The sequence below is a fragment of the Carcharodon carcharias genome, chromosome 4, assembly GCF_017639515.1.
Source record: "Carcharodon carcharias isolate sCarCar2 chromosome 4, sCarCar2.pri, whole genome shotgun sequence".
Classification (NCBI taxonomy): Eukaryota; Metazoa; Chordata; class Chondrichthyes; order Lamniformes; family Lamnidae; genus Carcharodon; species Carcharodon carcharias.
In genome coordinates this window covers 135,932,438-135,949,765 of record NC_054470.1, presented here as the reverse complement: position 1 = coordinate 135,949,765, position 17,328 = coordinate 135,932,438, and the positions used below count along the sequence as shown (strand labels likewise).

Sequence of the window (17,328 nt, the reverse complement as noted above, 5' to 3'; positions counted from 1 at the left end):
TTTTGCTCCCATTTTGTTTTTTATAATGGAGTGAATACCAAGACTGACTTATTTCTGTTCAAGACTATGTGAGTTCAAACATACAACTGAATTTGCTCTTGTGTAATTGGCTCATCTTGAGGCTGTGAAAAACAATAAGGAGGCAGGAACACCTCTTTATGCTATTAAAGTGAGGTCTGGGATAGGATAAGGTCGGGTTGGTGGTTCATCAGCCAGTGTGAACAGTGCCCCATGGAAATGTTACTAAATGTTGGATCCTCGATTGAAGACATAAAACTGTTTTTCAAACAAAGAAAAATCACCAATCCCCACTCCTCCCAGGGTGTTCAGGTCAAGTTCAGGTCAAATTACAACTTTCTAGCCTACGGAAGAAAATCAAGTCCTGACAAACATGCAACTGAGCCTCATTTTCACGCCCTCCCCCCTCCAGTCTCCAACAGATAAAGCCCTGCCAGGGGTAAGGTTGCATCAAAATGACCTGGGATTGTACAGTGTGTTTCTCTTGTAATGGATATGGGATATGGGGGGACAAAATCTATTCTAAAGGGCTTTATGCTATTTTACTAGATCTGAACTAAATCCATAGTTTACACTTAAGGAGATTAATTTGAAGAATTAATTTAATGCAACTCTTTTTCTAACTTTATATAGATCTCTCTGCAAAGATACGCTTACATTTATTGCGAAGCAATGGAAATAAGCTGACAATTCTTGGAACATGTTACAATTATTGAAAACATTTTGTGGATTGCAAAACTGTCTTTTCAAAAGAACTGCTGTGGTTGTGTTTTCTCAAATGACCTTAGATACAGACAATGACTCATAACTTGAGGGCAGATGTTCAACTACCTGGGAGACAATTGAACTTGAAGGAGGCAAAAGGCAAGTGCACCAGATGTCCTGTAGTTAAACAACTATGTGCAGGAGGAATAAGTGGGGAAAACCAGCCATGCATGATATTTTGGAATAAGTTCAGTTTGATGTGGACCAGAGACTGTTTACATAGCCCAAGGGGAGTAGAAGAATCACTGCAAGGACAGTTGCTGTGTAGCCAAGTGAGAAAAGAACCTTCATTGACACTGCGCCATCGGAGTGAGACCAACGAAAAGAGAAGTCCTTCTGGAAACAGATTGTTCCCAATCAGGTCAACCTGCAGTCAATCTAAACTGATTCCCAATAGGGTAACTGTATGTTCTCTAAATTACTTATTTTAATTTAACTTGCAAGCTTTTTGCTAATAAAATTGGTTCGATTTTCAATGCAATTGTGTCAGTTGTGATTCTCAATCTCTCAGATGTTGTATCTCTTCTATTCATTTCTTCAAGGATTTAGCTGGCAATTATGCAAAGACTTTCTTTACTCTGAAAGTAACTTTAATAATTGTCTTATTTAGAATTAAAAGCTTTAACCGAAGTTACGAGTAGATTAGAACAAAAAGTCTATTGAAATGCTTCCAACCACAAACACTAAATTCAAATCCAGCAAAAATGAGGCTGGAGCAGAGGTTTGAGGTGTCTTCTAATCTTAGTAGCTTCAACACCATAACAAAAAGTTCTCAAACTCAGTAATGACTGCTTTCAATTGCAAAACCCTGCCCAGAGAGGAAACACAAGTAGAGAACGAGTGAAGTGAGAACACCTCACACCATTATGGTTGTTCTTGCTAAATCTAACAGGAAATCTAGGAGTGCTTCATATTCTGTCTGGCAAATGTTCCATCTTTCAGCATGTTCATCAATCAGTTTAATGAATATATATATGCAAACAAATACAAAAGGAAGAAAAAACAATTCAAACCTGCCACTTCCAGTCATGATTGGTGATAGACAATTAAACAACTAACCAGAGGAGGAGGCTCCACAAACACCTCCATCCTCAATGCTGGGGAGCCCAGTATATCAGTACAAAAGACAAGGTTGAAGCATTTGCAACCATCTTAAGCCAGAAGGGCTAAGTGGATGACCACCTTGGCCACCATCTGAGGTCCCCAGCAGTACAGAAGCCAGATCTCAGCCAATTAAATTCACTCCACATGATATCAAGGAACAACAACAACAACTTATACTTATATAGCTCCTTTTACATAATGAAACATCCCCAAGGTGCTTTACAGGAGCATTATAAGTCAAAATATGACACTGAACTACATAAGGAGATATTAAGTCAAATGAGTGAAAGCTTAGTCAAAGAGGTAGGTTTTAAGGGATGTCTTAAAGGAGGAAAGCAAGGTAGAGAGGTATAGGGAGTGAATTCCAGAGCTTGGGACTGAAGCAACCTAAGGCATGGCCACCAATGGTGGAGCAATCACACTTGTCAAAGCACAAGAGGCCAGAATTAGAAGAGCCCAGGCATCTCAGAGAGTTGTTTGATTGGAGATCTGCAATGAGATAGGGAGGCGTGAGGCCATGGAGGAGCTGAAATCAAAGGCGACAATTTTAAAATAAAGATGTTTCTTGACTGGGTGCCAATGTAGGTCAGTGAGCACTGGGCTGAAAGATGAACAGGACTTGCCGCGAGTTAAGACTTGGGCAGCAGAGTTTCAGATGACTCAAATTTACAGAAGATAGAATGTTGGAGACCAGTCAGGAGTGCATTAGGATAGTCAAGTCTAGAGTTAATGAAGGAATACATGAAGGTTTCAGCAGCAGGTGAGCTGAAACAGGGGTGAAGTTGAGCAAGTTACGGAGCTAGAAATAGGCAGTCTTGGTGAGGTCGGAAGCTCATCTCAGGATCAAATGCAACACTTCTGTAGGCTACCTTATCGAATTTTTCATCTGAGTCCTCTGCAGCAGAAGTTGTCTACAATCTCACATTCTGGCATACTGGGGATATGTTTGGAGGGCCTCATTTGCCCTCCTTTCCACTTCCTCATCCAAGACTGTAGGTGCAGCATGCACAAAGCTTGGGCCCACCCCCTTCCCTGTGTGCCATTCCTCAATGTTTCCCAGGTCAGTTGCACAACTGTCTGCACCTGCTTGAGCCAAAATGCACTCCCATTTAAGAGACACAGGCTTTACAAGGTGCTAGCCACTCACAATATTGACCCCATGCTGATGTGTCCAGTTGATCAACAGCACAGTTAATACTAGCTGGTCACTGTAATCATTGAAATGAGTAGGCAGCAAATCATCTGTATTGGGTCAATAGTGATCTACCACCCATTTTCTGGGAATATCACATTTAGTCCCTTGGAAGTTTCCTGGGACAGATAGAACTGTTTCATAGCATGAGCCAATGACTGCAGGAAAAGAAGGATGATACAGTGGAGGAATTGCATCAGATTTTGAAAGTTAGTTATTAGTAATTGGGTAATATATCTTGCACATTTAATTACATCTCAATACCATTTCGCCTGCTTAAATTTGGAATGCATTGTTATTGATGCTATTAATAAGAACACCTCAGTACAACAGGTCAAATCAAGCCCTTTCTAATGCAATATGTGAATCATTTCTGCCAGATACTGACCAGTGATTTAACCTTTTCATATGCAATATTTAGTTCTAGAAACATCCTTTTGCTGTCAGACAATATTTCTGTTCAAATACAATATCATAAGAGGCAGCTGAGGGACAGGAGCTCCTTTGTTCATATCAGAGATACAATTAAATTCATGGCTGATTAAAATAACAAATCAGGTTCACACACCAAAACTGGTTGGTCCATAGGTTTCATTGTAAGTGGACAGTCAGCTCTATTAACTGACATTTAAAGAAGTATTGTCATAGTGGTAAGACAATTGGCCAAGGTTTTTTAGTGTGTAGAGAAAATCAGTGCTCGATGTCATTACAGAAGTCATACAATGCTGCCTGTACTGCTATTTATGTGAATGCTCTGTTGTCATCAGCATCCTTCCATCTACGCAAGATGATGGACATGCAGTAAATCAAACCTTTTGGATATGGGGTAGCTTCACAAAGTGCATTTTGCAGATGGCTGAAGAGACCAATCCGTGAGAGGCAGGTTCTGCCACAAATGTCGCATATGAAAAGATTATCAGATGTCAATGTGGGTTGTTGTTTTCAGTGTTGGCATTTGTTGCCTAACCACTAATTGTCATGCTGGTGCACACTCATCCAAAGATGAGCATCCAGAGCTTTGGGTGTCCTACTTGTCTTCTGACTCCTGCAACCTTAGCAAACAGAAACTTCTTGAGTATGCAACCATCTTCCATCCTTTGAATGTGACCCAGCCAACAAAGTTACCTCTGCTTGATGAGTGCAAACATTCTTAGGAGGTTTGTCTTTGACAGGATTGCCATATCCATGATTTTGTCCTTGCATGAGATGCCCAGAATGTACCGCAAACAATGAAGATGAAAGCTGTCGAACTTCCTTTCCTGATAGCTGTAAATTGTCCATGTTTGACAGCCATACAAGGTTGAGAATACAGGACTCATAAACCTTGGTCCTAAGAGTCAGCTTGACGTTATTGTGTGCATGTTTCACGAGTCAGCCAAAGGCGGTAGCTGCTTTTCTTACGTGTGTATCTAGTTCTCTGTAAGAGACAGATTATCTGCCACCAAAGACCTGAGGTAGCAGAATTTGCTAAACCAATTCCAGCGGGTGTTATTTAGTGTGATCAAGAGTGGGGATGTGACATCCTGTCCCATAGCCACAGTTTTCTTAATGCTTATAGTAAGGGAGAACAAGTTGCGGGTATAGAATGCTCTGTGTGCTTAAACAAAATGAACAAAAAACTTCAAACATTTTCCTGAAGATGGTTTCAATTCAAGAATTTGCCACAGAATTTTCTGCATGAGGTTTGTCTTGAGATTTTCTGAAGAATATGGGCTAAACAGCTAATCTCAAAATGTTTTATGAAAAATAGTGGAATTTTATTTTACAGAAGAAAAATATTCAAGTTACAGCTGCATGACGATTTCAATGATTTGGCACTATTTAATTTGCTTGGTATGATTATTTTTTTGCAAAGGGACAGGCTTCTCCAAACTTGATCTGATCCTAAATGGTACAGTGTAGGTTATTTGGTTTAGTGCTTGTTGCTAATCTATAAACTTGTCAGTATGATGAAATTTCATACTAGTTATCTATATGATTTGTCGGAGTGAAATTACCCATTCAGTACTTAATTATGGGCAACCTCATGCTTTGTGTAACAAACATACACAAGCTTTAAAATTTATTAAATTAATATTCAATATGCCTATACTTAAAATAGTTGAAGTATATTGTTTGTGCTGTTAATTTTGCCATCCTTCTCTGCAATGTATTCTTAATCTGCACACATCCTGTGTCAATTATTTAAATGCCTTCCTCTGTCATATTTATTCCATGAGCTTCTGTAAATTCAAAACCTTTTTTTTATTAATTCATGGGATGTGGGCTTCACTGACTGGGTCAGCATTTATTGCCCATCCCTAGCCGGCCTTGAAAAGGTGATGGTGAGCTGCCTTCTTGAACCTCTGCAGTCCATGTAGTGTGAGTATACTCACAGTGCTGTTAGGAAGGGAGTTCCAGGATTCTGACCCAGCGACAGTGAAGGAGCGGCGATACAGTTCCAAGTCAGGATGGTGAGTGACTTGGAGGGGAGCTTCTCAGAACTCCTCAGATACTGAAGCAGTCTATGTCCAAACGCAGCAAGACCTGGACAATATTCAGGCTTGGGCTGACAAGTGGCAAGTAACATTCGCACAACACAAGTGTCAGGCAATAACCATCTCCAACAAGAGAGAATCCAACCATCGCATTACCATCACTGAATCCCCAACTATCAACGTCCTGGGGGTCACCATTGACCAGAAACTGAATTGGACTAGCCATATAAATACTGTGGCTACAAAAGCAGGTCAGAGGCTAGGAACATTGCGATGAGTAACTCACCTCCTGACTCCCCAAAGTCTGTCCACCATCTATAAGGCACAAGTCAGGACTGTGACTCCCTATTTACTTGGATCAGTGCAGCTCCCACAGCACTCAAGAAGCTTGACACCATCTAGGTCAAAGCAGCACGCTTGATTGGCACCACACCCACAAACATTCACTCTCTCCACCACCAATGCACAGTAGCAGCAGTGTGTACCATCCACAAGATGCACCCTGCAGGGATTCACCAAGGCTCCTTCGACAGCACCTTCCAAACCCACAACCACTACCATCTAGAAGGACAAGGGCAGCAGATAGATGGGAAAACCACCACCTAGAAGTTCCCTCCAAGTCACTCACCATCCTGGCTTAGAAATATGTTGCTGTTCCTTCACTGTCGCTGGGTCAAAATCCTGGAACCCCCTCCCTAACAGCATTGTGGGTGTACCTACACCACATGGACTGCAGCGGTTCAAGAAGGCAGCTCACCACCATCTTCTCAAAGGCAACTAGGGATGGGCAATAAACGCTGGCCCAGCCAGCGAAGCCCACATCCCATGAATTAATTTTAAAAAAAGATTTTGAATTTACTGAAGCTCATGGAATAGTTATACCAATCACTAGCTATGGAACAGAATACCAGTAGTCAACAGAGCAAAATAAACTTCTGCTGACAATTTGAAAATATCAACACAGACTATAAATTCCTAAAGGTGATAATAATGGATGAATGTTTATGCTAGTTGTCTTTTCTTTGTCCATTATTATAATAGAATGGCATTAATCCACTCATTTTATCTTCACCTTGTAAGGGTGAATTGAAATCCTCACAACTACTCATACTTTCATTTTTAAAGTACCTCCAACCCTTTGAATTTTTTCCTGCTTCTTCTTCTTAGAATGTTTCTGATATTTTTGCTAATAAAATCTTAATCCAGTGGAATAATGCCACCTATAAATTTATTTCAAATGTTCCCTACATTGTAAGTCTTTATGGAATTTTGAAGCCTGATCAGAATTATTAAATTCTGCAATCAAGAGAAATACACCAAAAAAAACCCAGAAATGACATGATTTTGAGAAGGCAAATAAAAAGGTGCGAAGATTATATTTCAGTTCCATTCTTATGGGGATAACTTTAACATTATGTTTGATGAACATGAATGACAGTGTAATAAACATTTCATACTTTTAAGAGTTGATCAATATGCAGATTTAATTCAGTTTGTTATAAAGCAGTTGTCACTGCCCATCAATGGAGTAATTGACAACATCATTACCTATAGGTCTGACAACAAAATTAATAACTATGTATATAACACACTCTGAAACAACTCAAAATAATTTAATTGAGTCTTTTACTGTGCCAAGGCTATCAATGTTAATTAATCAGAAGTTCATTTTTCACTTACCTTAGGCACTCAATGCTGAAAATGGTCATAATTAATGACCATCTCAACATTGGAATTTTTATGCATTGCAGACCAATTTAGATTTGAAACCTGGTTTTCAGCCAGGTCTTCGCTTTAAATAGATATAGACAGCAAGCAAACTTACCAAATTTACAAGAAGCAATAAATTCTCATGCTTAGCTATGTACTTATAATGTAATAAAAGGCTTGTATATTATTCCGTTGTTTGCTAGAATTTTTTTCTTCACCCTTCACTCAAAACATTCTTGAGTGGATAATGGGCAATGGGGCACCTCAGTTAATAAGGGATCAGCAGTATATGTCCTTAACCAATGAGATGTAAGGATAGAGAAAGATGGAGAAGGAAATAGTGAATTAGATAATGGAAAGAGAATTAAAAAGAAGGGAAGAACAATTGGATTAAGAGAGAGAGAGGGCAAACAGGCAGAAATGAAAGCAATGAAAATATTAAAAATTCAAAATTTTAAAAACCTTTAAGAACAATTTATTACTAACCTCATGGCTAAGACTCCACAGTTTTAATGGTTCCCTTTCTGTGCCCTAGTGGTTGAGTGGCATTGTAAGAATATAAATACAGTATCGCTATTAAAAGGATCTCCTCTGCAGGGAGTTTAGTTTGTTTTAACAACTTAAATGCAGCAATTTCTTGAAACTCATGGGGAGGTTGATGGTGAGTTTTTCTTTACATAAAGCTAACAGCAGAATGGTGCAAATAGTCCAATAATTTATAGCAGTTTGCAACTTAAGTCGAGTCTCTTCCTTTCCACACATTGTTGAGTTAGTTACACACTAATAATCATGTGTGTTATATTATTTTTCCAACAGATTTGCACCCATTGCTTCAAATATTGATTTACTGAAATACAAATCCCACCAAAAAGTTGCTCCTTTTTAAAAGCTGCGACTTCAAATCATCATATTACTGAAATCATTTGTTTCAAAATAGCCTCAGCTTTCAATTTTATTTCTGACCCATTGAGAAATACAACTATACAAGGAACAGAAACTTTTGGCATTGTATTATCATTGCTTTTGCGGCAGTGTACCTGTTTTCGGCCTCGTGTTTCCAGGATGGACTGTTGGCAGCAGAGCCTCCAGCTGTTCCAAGCAAGACCAATGGTACAAAGAAAAGGCAGAGTCTGGGATTCCCTACTTCAGGGGTTCTTGGGGTAAGGAACAGGACCCCTTTCCCAGGTCCAACAGCCGTAACCCACTTTTTCATTTTCCAACTTCTGTCCTATGATGGATATCCTAGGAGTGCTCCTAGTGGCACCAGCCAATGACGTCAAAAGTGGGTTTCCTTCCCCTGACCCTGAAAACTTTGGCATGGTCAGCACTGGAAGTCCTAGGTGAGCATATATCAACATTTGTGTTATTATGTATTCCCCTCCCCTGATCTTCAGCCCCAGCATTCCTGGGATGAAAACTATATAAAAATTGTTATAATCTCGCTTGAAATGATGGAACTTCCCTCTATGGCAGGTTATTCTACCACTTGAGTTGTGTGACACAAAGCCCTGTGGAGCACATTATTAACTAACCAGCTCTGCTAAATTAATAAATATTACACAACAAAGACTTTTCCCTCTTCCCACTCCTCACTTAAACTGTTTACATTGAGATTGAAATTGATGCTCCATGTTCATTTTATATTAAGTACCTTGAGAAATTTTGCTATCTGTCTACTTGACCTAGATTTGGGGGGTTGTTGGGGGTGGAGAGTAATGTCCCATTAAGCTGCATAGCCACGCAGTAATCTGAAAGTCCCCACACAGACTACTCACAAGCCAGTGCCTGTAAATTACCATGCGTATGCAGCCACAGAATATAATTTAGTGAGGCATGCAGATAAAAAAATCCATTGTGTACTTGAAGAACAAATTCCAGTGAATGTTGGCAGGGAGTAGAAGTACAAGGTTTTTGAGCGTGCAAGCAATAGTCATGCCCAACATCTGTCAGGGTCAAGCCATGATCTTAGAGAGCAGGAGGAGGAAATGCAGTAAACTGTTCAGTCTTCCAGCTACCAGTAGAAAGAAACATTATCTTGAAGAAGGAGAGCTTTTCAACAATTTCAGGTACCATATTATTTCACAGAGGTGGTGGGAGGAGGTGGTGGGGTGGATGGGACTTTGTGCTTGTTGCCATGATTGTGGCATGGAGCCCGGCATGACCTACACAATAGGGGGTAAAAGAATGTGCAAGGCTAGCGAATGTTCTGGCTAGTCTCCAGCTTTTAAAGGCGATCTGTCCCTTTTAAAGGGAAGCTGCAATGGAATACTTAAGACCAAAAACAAATGAAACAGGAACATTCAAGGTGATGGAGAATGGAATCACAGTGTATGGAGAGGGCTCTAAGATGCACTGATTCCCCTCTTGAGACACCACTGACAGAGGTGAATGGAAGGAGTGAGGTCATGTTTCATCAGGGGGCCAGGAGGCCCTCAAGGTAATTTCCCAGAAGGAAGTGGAAGCAGGTGGCCAGGATGGTCAGTGGTCAGAGTCCAGTCCTGAGGACCTGGCAGCAATGAAAAAAGACCTTTAAAGACCTCAGGTGCGTCGACAGTCAATGAACGCATCTTCATATCATACCACATATCCAGCACTCGCTCGCCTATAACCTTGCCTAATGTACTAAACCCCCATCACTCACCCAGCAGCATTCAGGGCAGAGGCCTAACACCGACATAATCCAATCCACCCCTACTCACCTTCCAATGAGGCCAGTCTCATATCTAGCTCTCGCTGCCTGGAAATAACTCCAGGGATAGAATTTTCCCCCTGTCGGGAGGGTTGTGCAGGGGAGGGTGCGGGCAGGCGGGCGCAGACCCGATCAGTGCCCCTGATTGGGTCCGAGCCACATTTTACGTGGGCGGGCCAATTAAGGCCCAGCGTGACACGCACCAGGAAGCACTGCGCACTCCTTGTGCAGGTTGGGGGGCGGGGGGGGGGTGGGGGAGTTGGTACCCTGAGTCGCAGTGGTGTTGAAAATTTTTTTATTACATGCCCCCTCATGTAAAACTGTCATATGAGCTGGAACATGTGTCTTAATTTCAATACAAGTTTTTGACAAAATTTAAAATCATTCATGAAACCTCATCCCGCCTGTGGATGAGGTTCCATGAAAAGTACGAAGGCCGCCTGGGCTCTTCATCTGCCCACCAACCTTAAGGTTGGACAGGCAGCTCCTTTAATTATTTTAATTGTTAGTTAAATGGCCTTAACAGGCCTTTGACAGTACGGCAGGCACGCAGCCGAAATGAAACTCTAAATGACATGCAGTGACATTGGGACACATACACGATGTCACTCCGCATCATTTTACACCTCAGCGAGCAGGCTCTGCCCCCGCTCACGAGCCGAAGATTCTCCCCCACCAATTCAGCAATGCTTGGCATACCACCCAGACACCATGCCACAGGATGACTGACATTCTGCCCTCTCTCTGGCAGGGAAAAGGCATTCATAAAAAGAGGGAGCAACAGAGGACTGCCGGGGGCTGTTATGAATAAATTCACTTACTCTGACAGAGGAGCTGGTGCTCTGCATCATGGGATGGGTAGTAAGAAAGCCCAGGCATCTGACACCACTGAGAACATTGAGGATGACCATGCATTGCAGTCTTAAGCCTGTTCTCAACCCCCTACTCACAATCATCCTGAGATCTAGCATAAATTGAAAGCTAGGGTTGTGTGAGCATGGATCTCCTGCTTTCTTGCCCACCCCTCCATTAACTCAATCTTCCTCTTCTGCTTTTTTCAGATACCCAAAAACTACCACCTGACCACCCTTAACACAATAAAGAGGAAGAGAGAGAGAGCAAGCCCACATTACTGATGAGGTAGCACTGTCACTTGATCCTACAATCTCAGCAACCAATACAGATACTGGCACTGCATATAACTTAAAGAGGCTAGTATAGAATCAGGACCAGCGTGAGAGGAGTCACCGGACATGAGTGGGCTGCAGCTAGATCAGAGGGAGAGGATAATTTGTGCGCCAGCTCATTGGTGGACGAATCACATGAGTCCTGTGAGGACACAGCATACAGGAGAAGACTGATGACATCGAGATATTACTTGTATTGGCAGGTTTGCCAGAAAGCCTCCTGTCATTGTCAAGGAGCCTGGAGGCATCCAGCTCTAATGTGGCAAACGGTATTGTGCAAAGCTGGAGCTCTTCCTTTCCTTGAGGAATTGGTGGCCAACTCCACAACTGGACTAGCAGACCCTGATGAAGCATCTGGTGGCGACTTTCACTGCAGCTTTGGTAGAAGCTGCCCAGTGTCTGAGTGCTGCAGTGAAAGCTCAGACTGAAGTCATGTGATCCATACTTACTGCCATACAAGCTCAGCTTTGTGTCATGCAGGCAGAGACTGCTGCCATTATTGCTCTGGGTCTCACTGCTCAAAGTGGCATATGAGGCTTTCACAGAATTCCGGCAATCAGAGCTCTAGCAGATTGCTGGATTACAGTGACGCCACCCTGTAGGAATGGCAGTGCCTCTGTGGTGCATGAATCTGCTCTGTTCTCTCAAGATAACAGCTTTCGTGCTCTCACCATTGCCACTCTGCCAATGGTCTTGCCTTCCAGATTGCTGCTCCCATGCTGAGGTAGAGCAGTCTGAAGCTGGGCCCAAAAAACTCAGCTGTTTGAGATCATCCTGCAAAGTCATCTGCAGTCACTTCCAGTGAAAGTCAGCGTTCTTCAACCAGCCATGGGTAGCACTGTGTAGGAACACCAAGACAGGCAAAGGCACAAAGGGAAAGCAGAACTGTGAATAATTCATTCTTGTTTGTACAACCGGGTGTGCTATTTGATAAAGATGTTAATTTAATATTTTTGTCACTGTCTTTTATTGTTAGTTGGTGGCCAAGGGGATGTTGTGATTCAGCATCACAGTTGTCGGTGGCAATAGGACATTGTGGGTCCATCTTAGACTGGGGAAGTTGTTTCAGTGGACTTGGAGACTCATAATCTGTTCTCTGGCACCCCATTCAGTTACAAGGGGTCTAGGATACCTTCTCCCTGACTCTTTCTGTTACACCTCCTCATATTTGTCCACCTTGCAAGGAGACCTCCGAATACTCGCATGTAATGACTGCACTCTCATAATGACAATGTTGTGCAAGACACAGCAGCTCACCACAAGCTTGGAGGCCCTCTCTAGACTGCACTGCAATGCTCCCCCTGAGTGGTTAAGGCAGTTGTACTGTCTCGAAACTGAGAGTGGCTCTGTGGCTCTTATTTTAGGGCTGCTCTGCATGCATGATAAGTTTGAGGATACAGGTCATTAACAAGTTCAGAGGGAGTAGCCTTCCCACCCCACCCCCAAGCAGCTAGCCTCTTATTGTTCTAGTGGGTGGGGCCCAGTGGCATAGGAGAAATGCAACATGGTTGTTGTCAGGATTATTTTTTATTCTTTCATGGGATGTGGGCAAGGCCAGCATTTGTCGTCCATCCCTAATTGCCCTTGAACTGGCCTTGCTAGGTCATGTCAGAGGGCAGCTAAGAGTCAACCATATTGCTGTGGGTCGAGAGTCACGTGTAGGTCAGACCAGACAAAGATGGCAGATTTTGTTCCCTAAAGGGCATTAATGAACCAAATGGGTTTTTGCGCCAATCGATGATAGTTTCATGGTCATTATCACTGATACTAGCTTTACATTCCAGATTTATTAACTGAATTCAAATTCCACCAGCTACTGCGGTGGGTTTCAAAACCACGTCCCCAAAGCACCAGCCTGGGCCTCTGGGTTACTAGTCCAGTAAAACTCCAACAAGTTAGTTAACCACGATTTTCCCTTAACAAATCCATGTTGGCTTTCCTTAATTAATCCACATTTGTCCAAGTGAGTATTAATTTTGTCCCAAAGTATCGTTTCTAAAAGCTTCTCCTCTACTGAGGTTAAACAGGCTGGCCTGTCATCGCTGGGCTTATCTTTACACCCTTTTTGAACAAGGGTATAACATTAGTGGTTCTCCAGTCCTCTTGCACTACCCCTGAGTCTAAGGAAGGTTGGAAAATTATGGCTAGTGTTTCCGCTCTTAATCATTCTGTATCCTTGGATGCATCTCATCTGATCGTGGGGCCTTATCAACTTTAACTACAGACAGCCTATTCAATATCTCCTCCTTATCAATGCTGGTTAGCCCTGGCAAGACAGGTGGGGTGCCAGGTTCAGGAGGGTGGAGGCGCACATGGTGAGGCGCAGCAGTACTGCGGTGGTGGGGGGGGGGGGCACCATTGGACACATGTGACCGAACAAAAGGAACTAACCTTTCAGCCTGCAAATAGGCTAAATGGCCACTTAAGGGCCTCAATTATCCCAAGGGTGGGTTGCTCACCCGATGCCTCTCCTGCTACTGATGAAATACCAGCAGAGGCTACTGATGAGAGGCAAGTAGGTGATGGGCATGGTGCTGCTGCCATGGCAACTGATTTAACCCGCCTGCCATCCCACTCCCAGAGGTGCTGTAAAATTCCATCCATTATCACAGCCAGCAATTAGATGAAGCAAGGATTTGCCCTGGTTTGATGGTAGGTCTGAATGAACTATGAGCTACAAGGAATCAGATGAAGTCGTCTGAAATTTATCCAGCACAAGTTATAGAATTCTGAGGTTAGATATACAGATGTGGTCAGAGTGACATGTTTCCATTCTGGAAATGGAAAGGAGTTCTTGGAGGAATAAACAAGAAGGGCCCAGATCTACTGAGGGGCAGCAATCATCATCAGATTGCCGTTGCATCCAGAAATATGCCCGACCCAATGCTGTTCCGCATTTCTGCCAGGGTCCGCAGGAATGCGGAGCGCAACGTCCTTGGAGAATTCCACTGGATTGTAGTAGAGTCAAGGGAAAGACAAGACATGCCTTCTTTTTACAGCATGAGCTCCCATTTGTAAGTTTAAATATCCAATCTGAATGGTAGTGAATGAATGTTAGTGAATAGGTGTGAGTAGGTAGGTGAGTGGGTGAGGTGGGTACGTGGGTAGGGAGTAAGTGAGTAGGGGCTAATTGGGTGAGGTGGGTAAGTGGTTATTTACTTATTCATTAATGGGATATGGGCATTGCTGGCCAGGCCAGCATTTATTGCTCATTCATATTGCCCTTGAGAAGGTGGTGGTGAGCTGCCTTCTTGAGCTGCTACAGTTCATATAGTGTAAATACACCCACAGTGCTGTTAGGGAGGGAATTCCAGGATTTTGACCCAGCAACAGTGAAGGAACAGCGATATATTTCCAAGTCAGGATGGCATGTGACCTGGAGGGGAACTTCAGGTGGTGATGTTCCCATGAATCTGCTGTCCTTGTCCTTCTAAATGATAGTGGATGTGGGTTTGGAAGGTGCTGTCAAAGGTGCCTTGGTGAATTTCTGCAGTGCATCTTGTAGATGGTACACACTGCTGTTACTGTGCATTGGTGGTGGAGTGAGTGAATGTTTGTGGATGGAGTGCCAATCAAGCGGGCTCTTTTGTCTTGGATGGTGTCAAGCTTCTTGGGTGTTGTTGGAGCTATACTCATCTACGCAAGTGGGGAGTTCTCCATCACAATCCTGACTTGTGCCTTTGTGGATGGTGGACAGACTTTGGGGAGTCAGGAAGTGAGTTACTCGTTGCAGGATTCCTAACCTCTGACCTGTTCACGTTGGTAGGGGGTGGATGATTGAAATGAGTGATGGGTAAGTGGGTAGGTGTGTGAGGTATGTAAGTGGGTAGGGGGTACGTGGGTGAGGTGGGTGTGTGGGTAAGTGGGTAAATGAGTAGGGAGTAGATGGGCGAGATGGGTAGGTAGGTGGGTGAGGTGGATAAGTGGATAAGGGATAGGTGGGTGAGGTGGGTAGTCAGGTGGGGGGCTGGGCAGGTCAGATCAGGAGAGTAGTCAGGTGGTCAGGGGGTAGTGGGTGAGTTAGTTGGGGGGTCAGGAGGGGTAGTAAGGGGGATCAGAGGGGTTAGTTGGGGTGTCAGTGTGAGTGATTGGGATGGGGGTCAATTCCAAATTACCCAGGAGTTAGACTGGGTTTAAATCTGTCTAACATTTGCTGGATATCAATTCAGGTAAGTAAATTAGAACTGTCCCGAAGTGTCCAACTCTAAATCGTGGGAGCAGGAAAGTCAATCATCAGAAATTGAAACTTCCCAGGCAATTCCCATGGAGGTCAGCATGTCAGGACTTCTACAAAGTCCCTACGCGCAACTCAGTCGTACGTCCAGTCTCGGACAATCCACAGACAGGAAGAATTGACCCAAGGGCTTAGAAAATATTGAAGTCACGACAGAAAGGGAAAAGTTCTCAACACTTTCTTCATTGATATTATCATAATTATCCTCTGGGTTACCTATCAATGTTCAGTCAATAGAGGTACTAGCAGGGATTGTGAGCAGGTTGAAATCTTTGGCAGATATATTTGATGAAGCAGAATTGGATGATGCTGTGTCTACACAGTCATGCGAGGCCTGAGTTGAGGGCATCCTCAATAGTCTACTATTATAGCTTTTTGATGAAGGAGGTTGATAAAGTGTTGTAACCTAAGGGGAAAGGTGATATTTGGGATATGCAATCTTCATATTCTCCTATCAACAAATCGATAACAACTTTGGTTCACCACTAAGGTTGCTCATGAGGATATAATTAGTAAATGGAGAAATACATTACATTTAAAAGAGTGGAAGGTCTTAGTATAACTTTTAAAAATACAACTTTAGCAACCAGACTGGAAACAGTACCCTCCCCCTCTAACTGTGAAATAAATGGTTGGGTGTTAAGCAATGTCTGGACAGGACACTGAAAGAAAAATCTACCTGACAGGATGTCATGCCTTTTATGGCAGGATTTTTATTCTACTAATTACAATGGAAAAAAAATTTGAATGGACAGTTAACACCTTGGGATCCTCCACTGCAGATTTCCCTAACTGCACTCCACCTGAGTGATAGTTACTGCACAAATGTTAAGGGCAAAAATTTAACCGTCTATGTTTAAAACTGTATTCAAGAATACTGAAACACTCCAATTTGGCATCTATTCAATTTGTCTCAAAGATAAACATGGCAGAATTTACTACCTTTGAGCATTCTTTGTAAGTAACTATTGAAATATTCCAGTGAAATTCTTTTATTAGTCAAAAATGATTTCCTCAAAGTACTTTTTGAACTGACAATATGTTGTGAATAATATAACTAACATACTGAACATCTTATCATGGAATATGTACTGCAGTTTTGACTGTTTGTCACACAGACAACTCATAATTTCAACAACTAGGATTTCATATAAAGCTTTTTAATATAGAAAAACATGTGTGAATTTATCCAAGCAGTGTCACTCATGAAACTAAAAATCATATTATGCCAGTTTTCCATTCTATGTAAAAACATTGCTTAAGGTGCACTGTGACTTTTTCATGGGCCATGGGCTGAATCCCTCCCCCACCGCCCCCATTGAGGGAGGGTTGTGTGGGGGCGGACGGGAGCGAGTGGCTGTGCGCCCACCGAACTGACAATCTAAATGACGCTCGGTGATGTCGGAACGCCTGCCCAACATCACCGTGCGTCATTTTACATGTCGGCGAGTGAGCCCCACCCCGGCTCGCCAACCAGAAAATTCTTCCCCATATCAATAAATGTTTGCTGATGGTCGTAGCAGAATTTCAATCCAATGTTGTGTCAGTGTTTACACTACACAGTATACATATTTTAAAGCAGCTGATAGTTTTATATTAATAGAAGAAGCCATGTCCACCTGTTTTCTTTTCTTACCTCCACGATCTCGTACTGCTAGATTGATACCACTTTTTAGGTGAATGTTCAGTTGGTACATTCCTGTGTTTGCTGAAGGGAGATCTATATTACTTGATCCAAGTACTTGATTCCTCTGCACAAAAAAAATAAGAAAGAAGTGATGTCAATTGAAAGCCTGCCAGGTGATACCAAAAATTTTCATTGCTTTGAAGCCAGCAATAATCTAAGATATATGTTATTCTCTCTTCTTTTTCTTTTAAGCAGTGTCCCTGCAGCATGCATCATTTCCACCAGGGAAAACCTCGTTCTATCGTGCTGATCTAAAGCTGGCTAT

The 17,328-nt window shown here is 42.6% G+C and overlaps 1 protein-coding gene across 9 annotated transcripts in view; it reads right to left on the bottom strand.

Moving 5' to 3' along the window:
- Positions 1-17,328, bottom strand: part of mctp1a (multiple C2 domains, transmembrane 1a) — a 733,548-nt gene that overhangs the window by 523,500 nt on the left and 192,720 nt on the right. For all 9 annotated transcript variants that reach the window (XR_005942877.1, XM_041186933.1, XM_041186932.1 and 6 more), the window contains one exon: positions 17,013-17,127. Coding sequence is in view for 8 of the 9 variants with exons in the window: in XM_041186933.1 (XP_041042867.1) it covers positions 17,013-17,127 (115 nt within the window). In the remaining variant the exon portion in view is untranslated. The remainder of the gene's footprint in view (positions 1-17,012; positions 17,128-17,328) is intronic.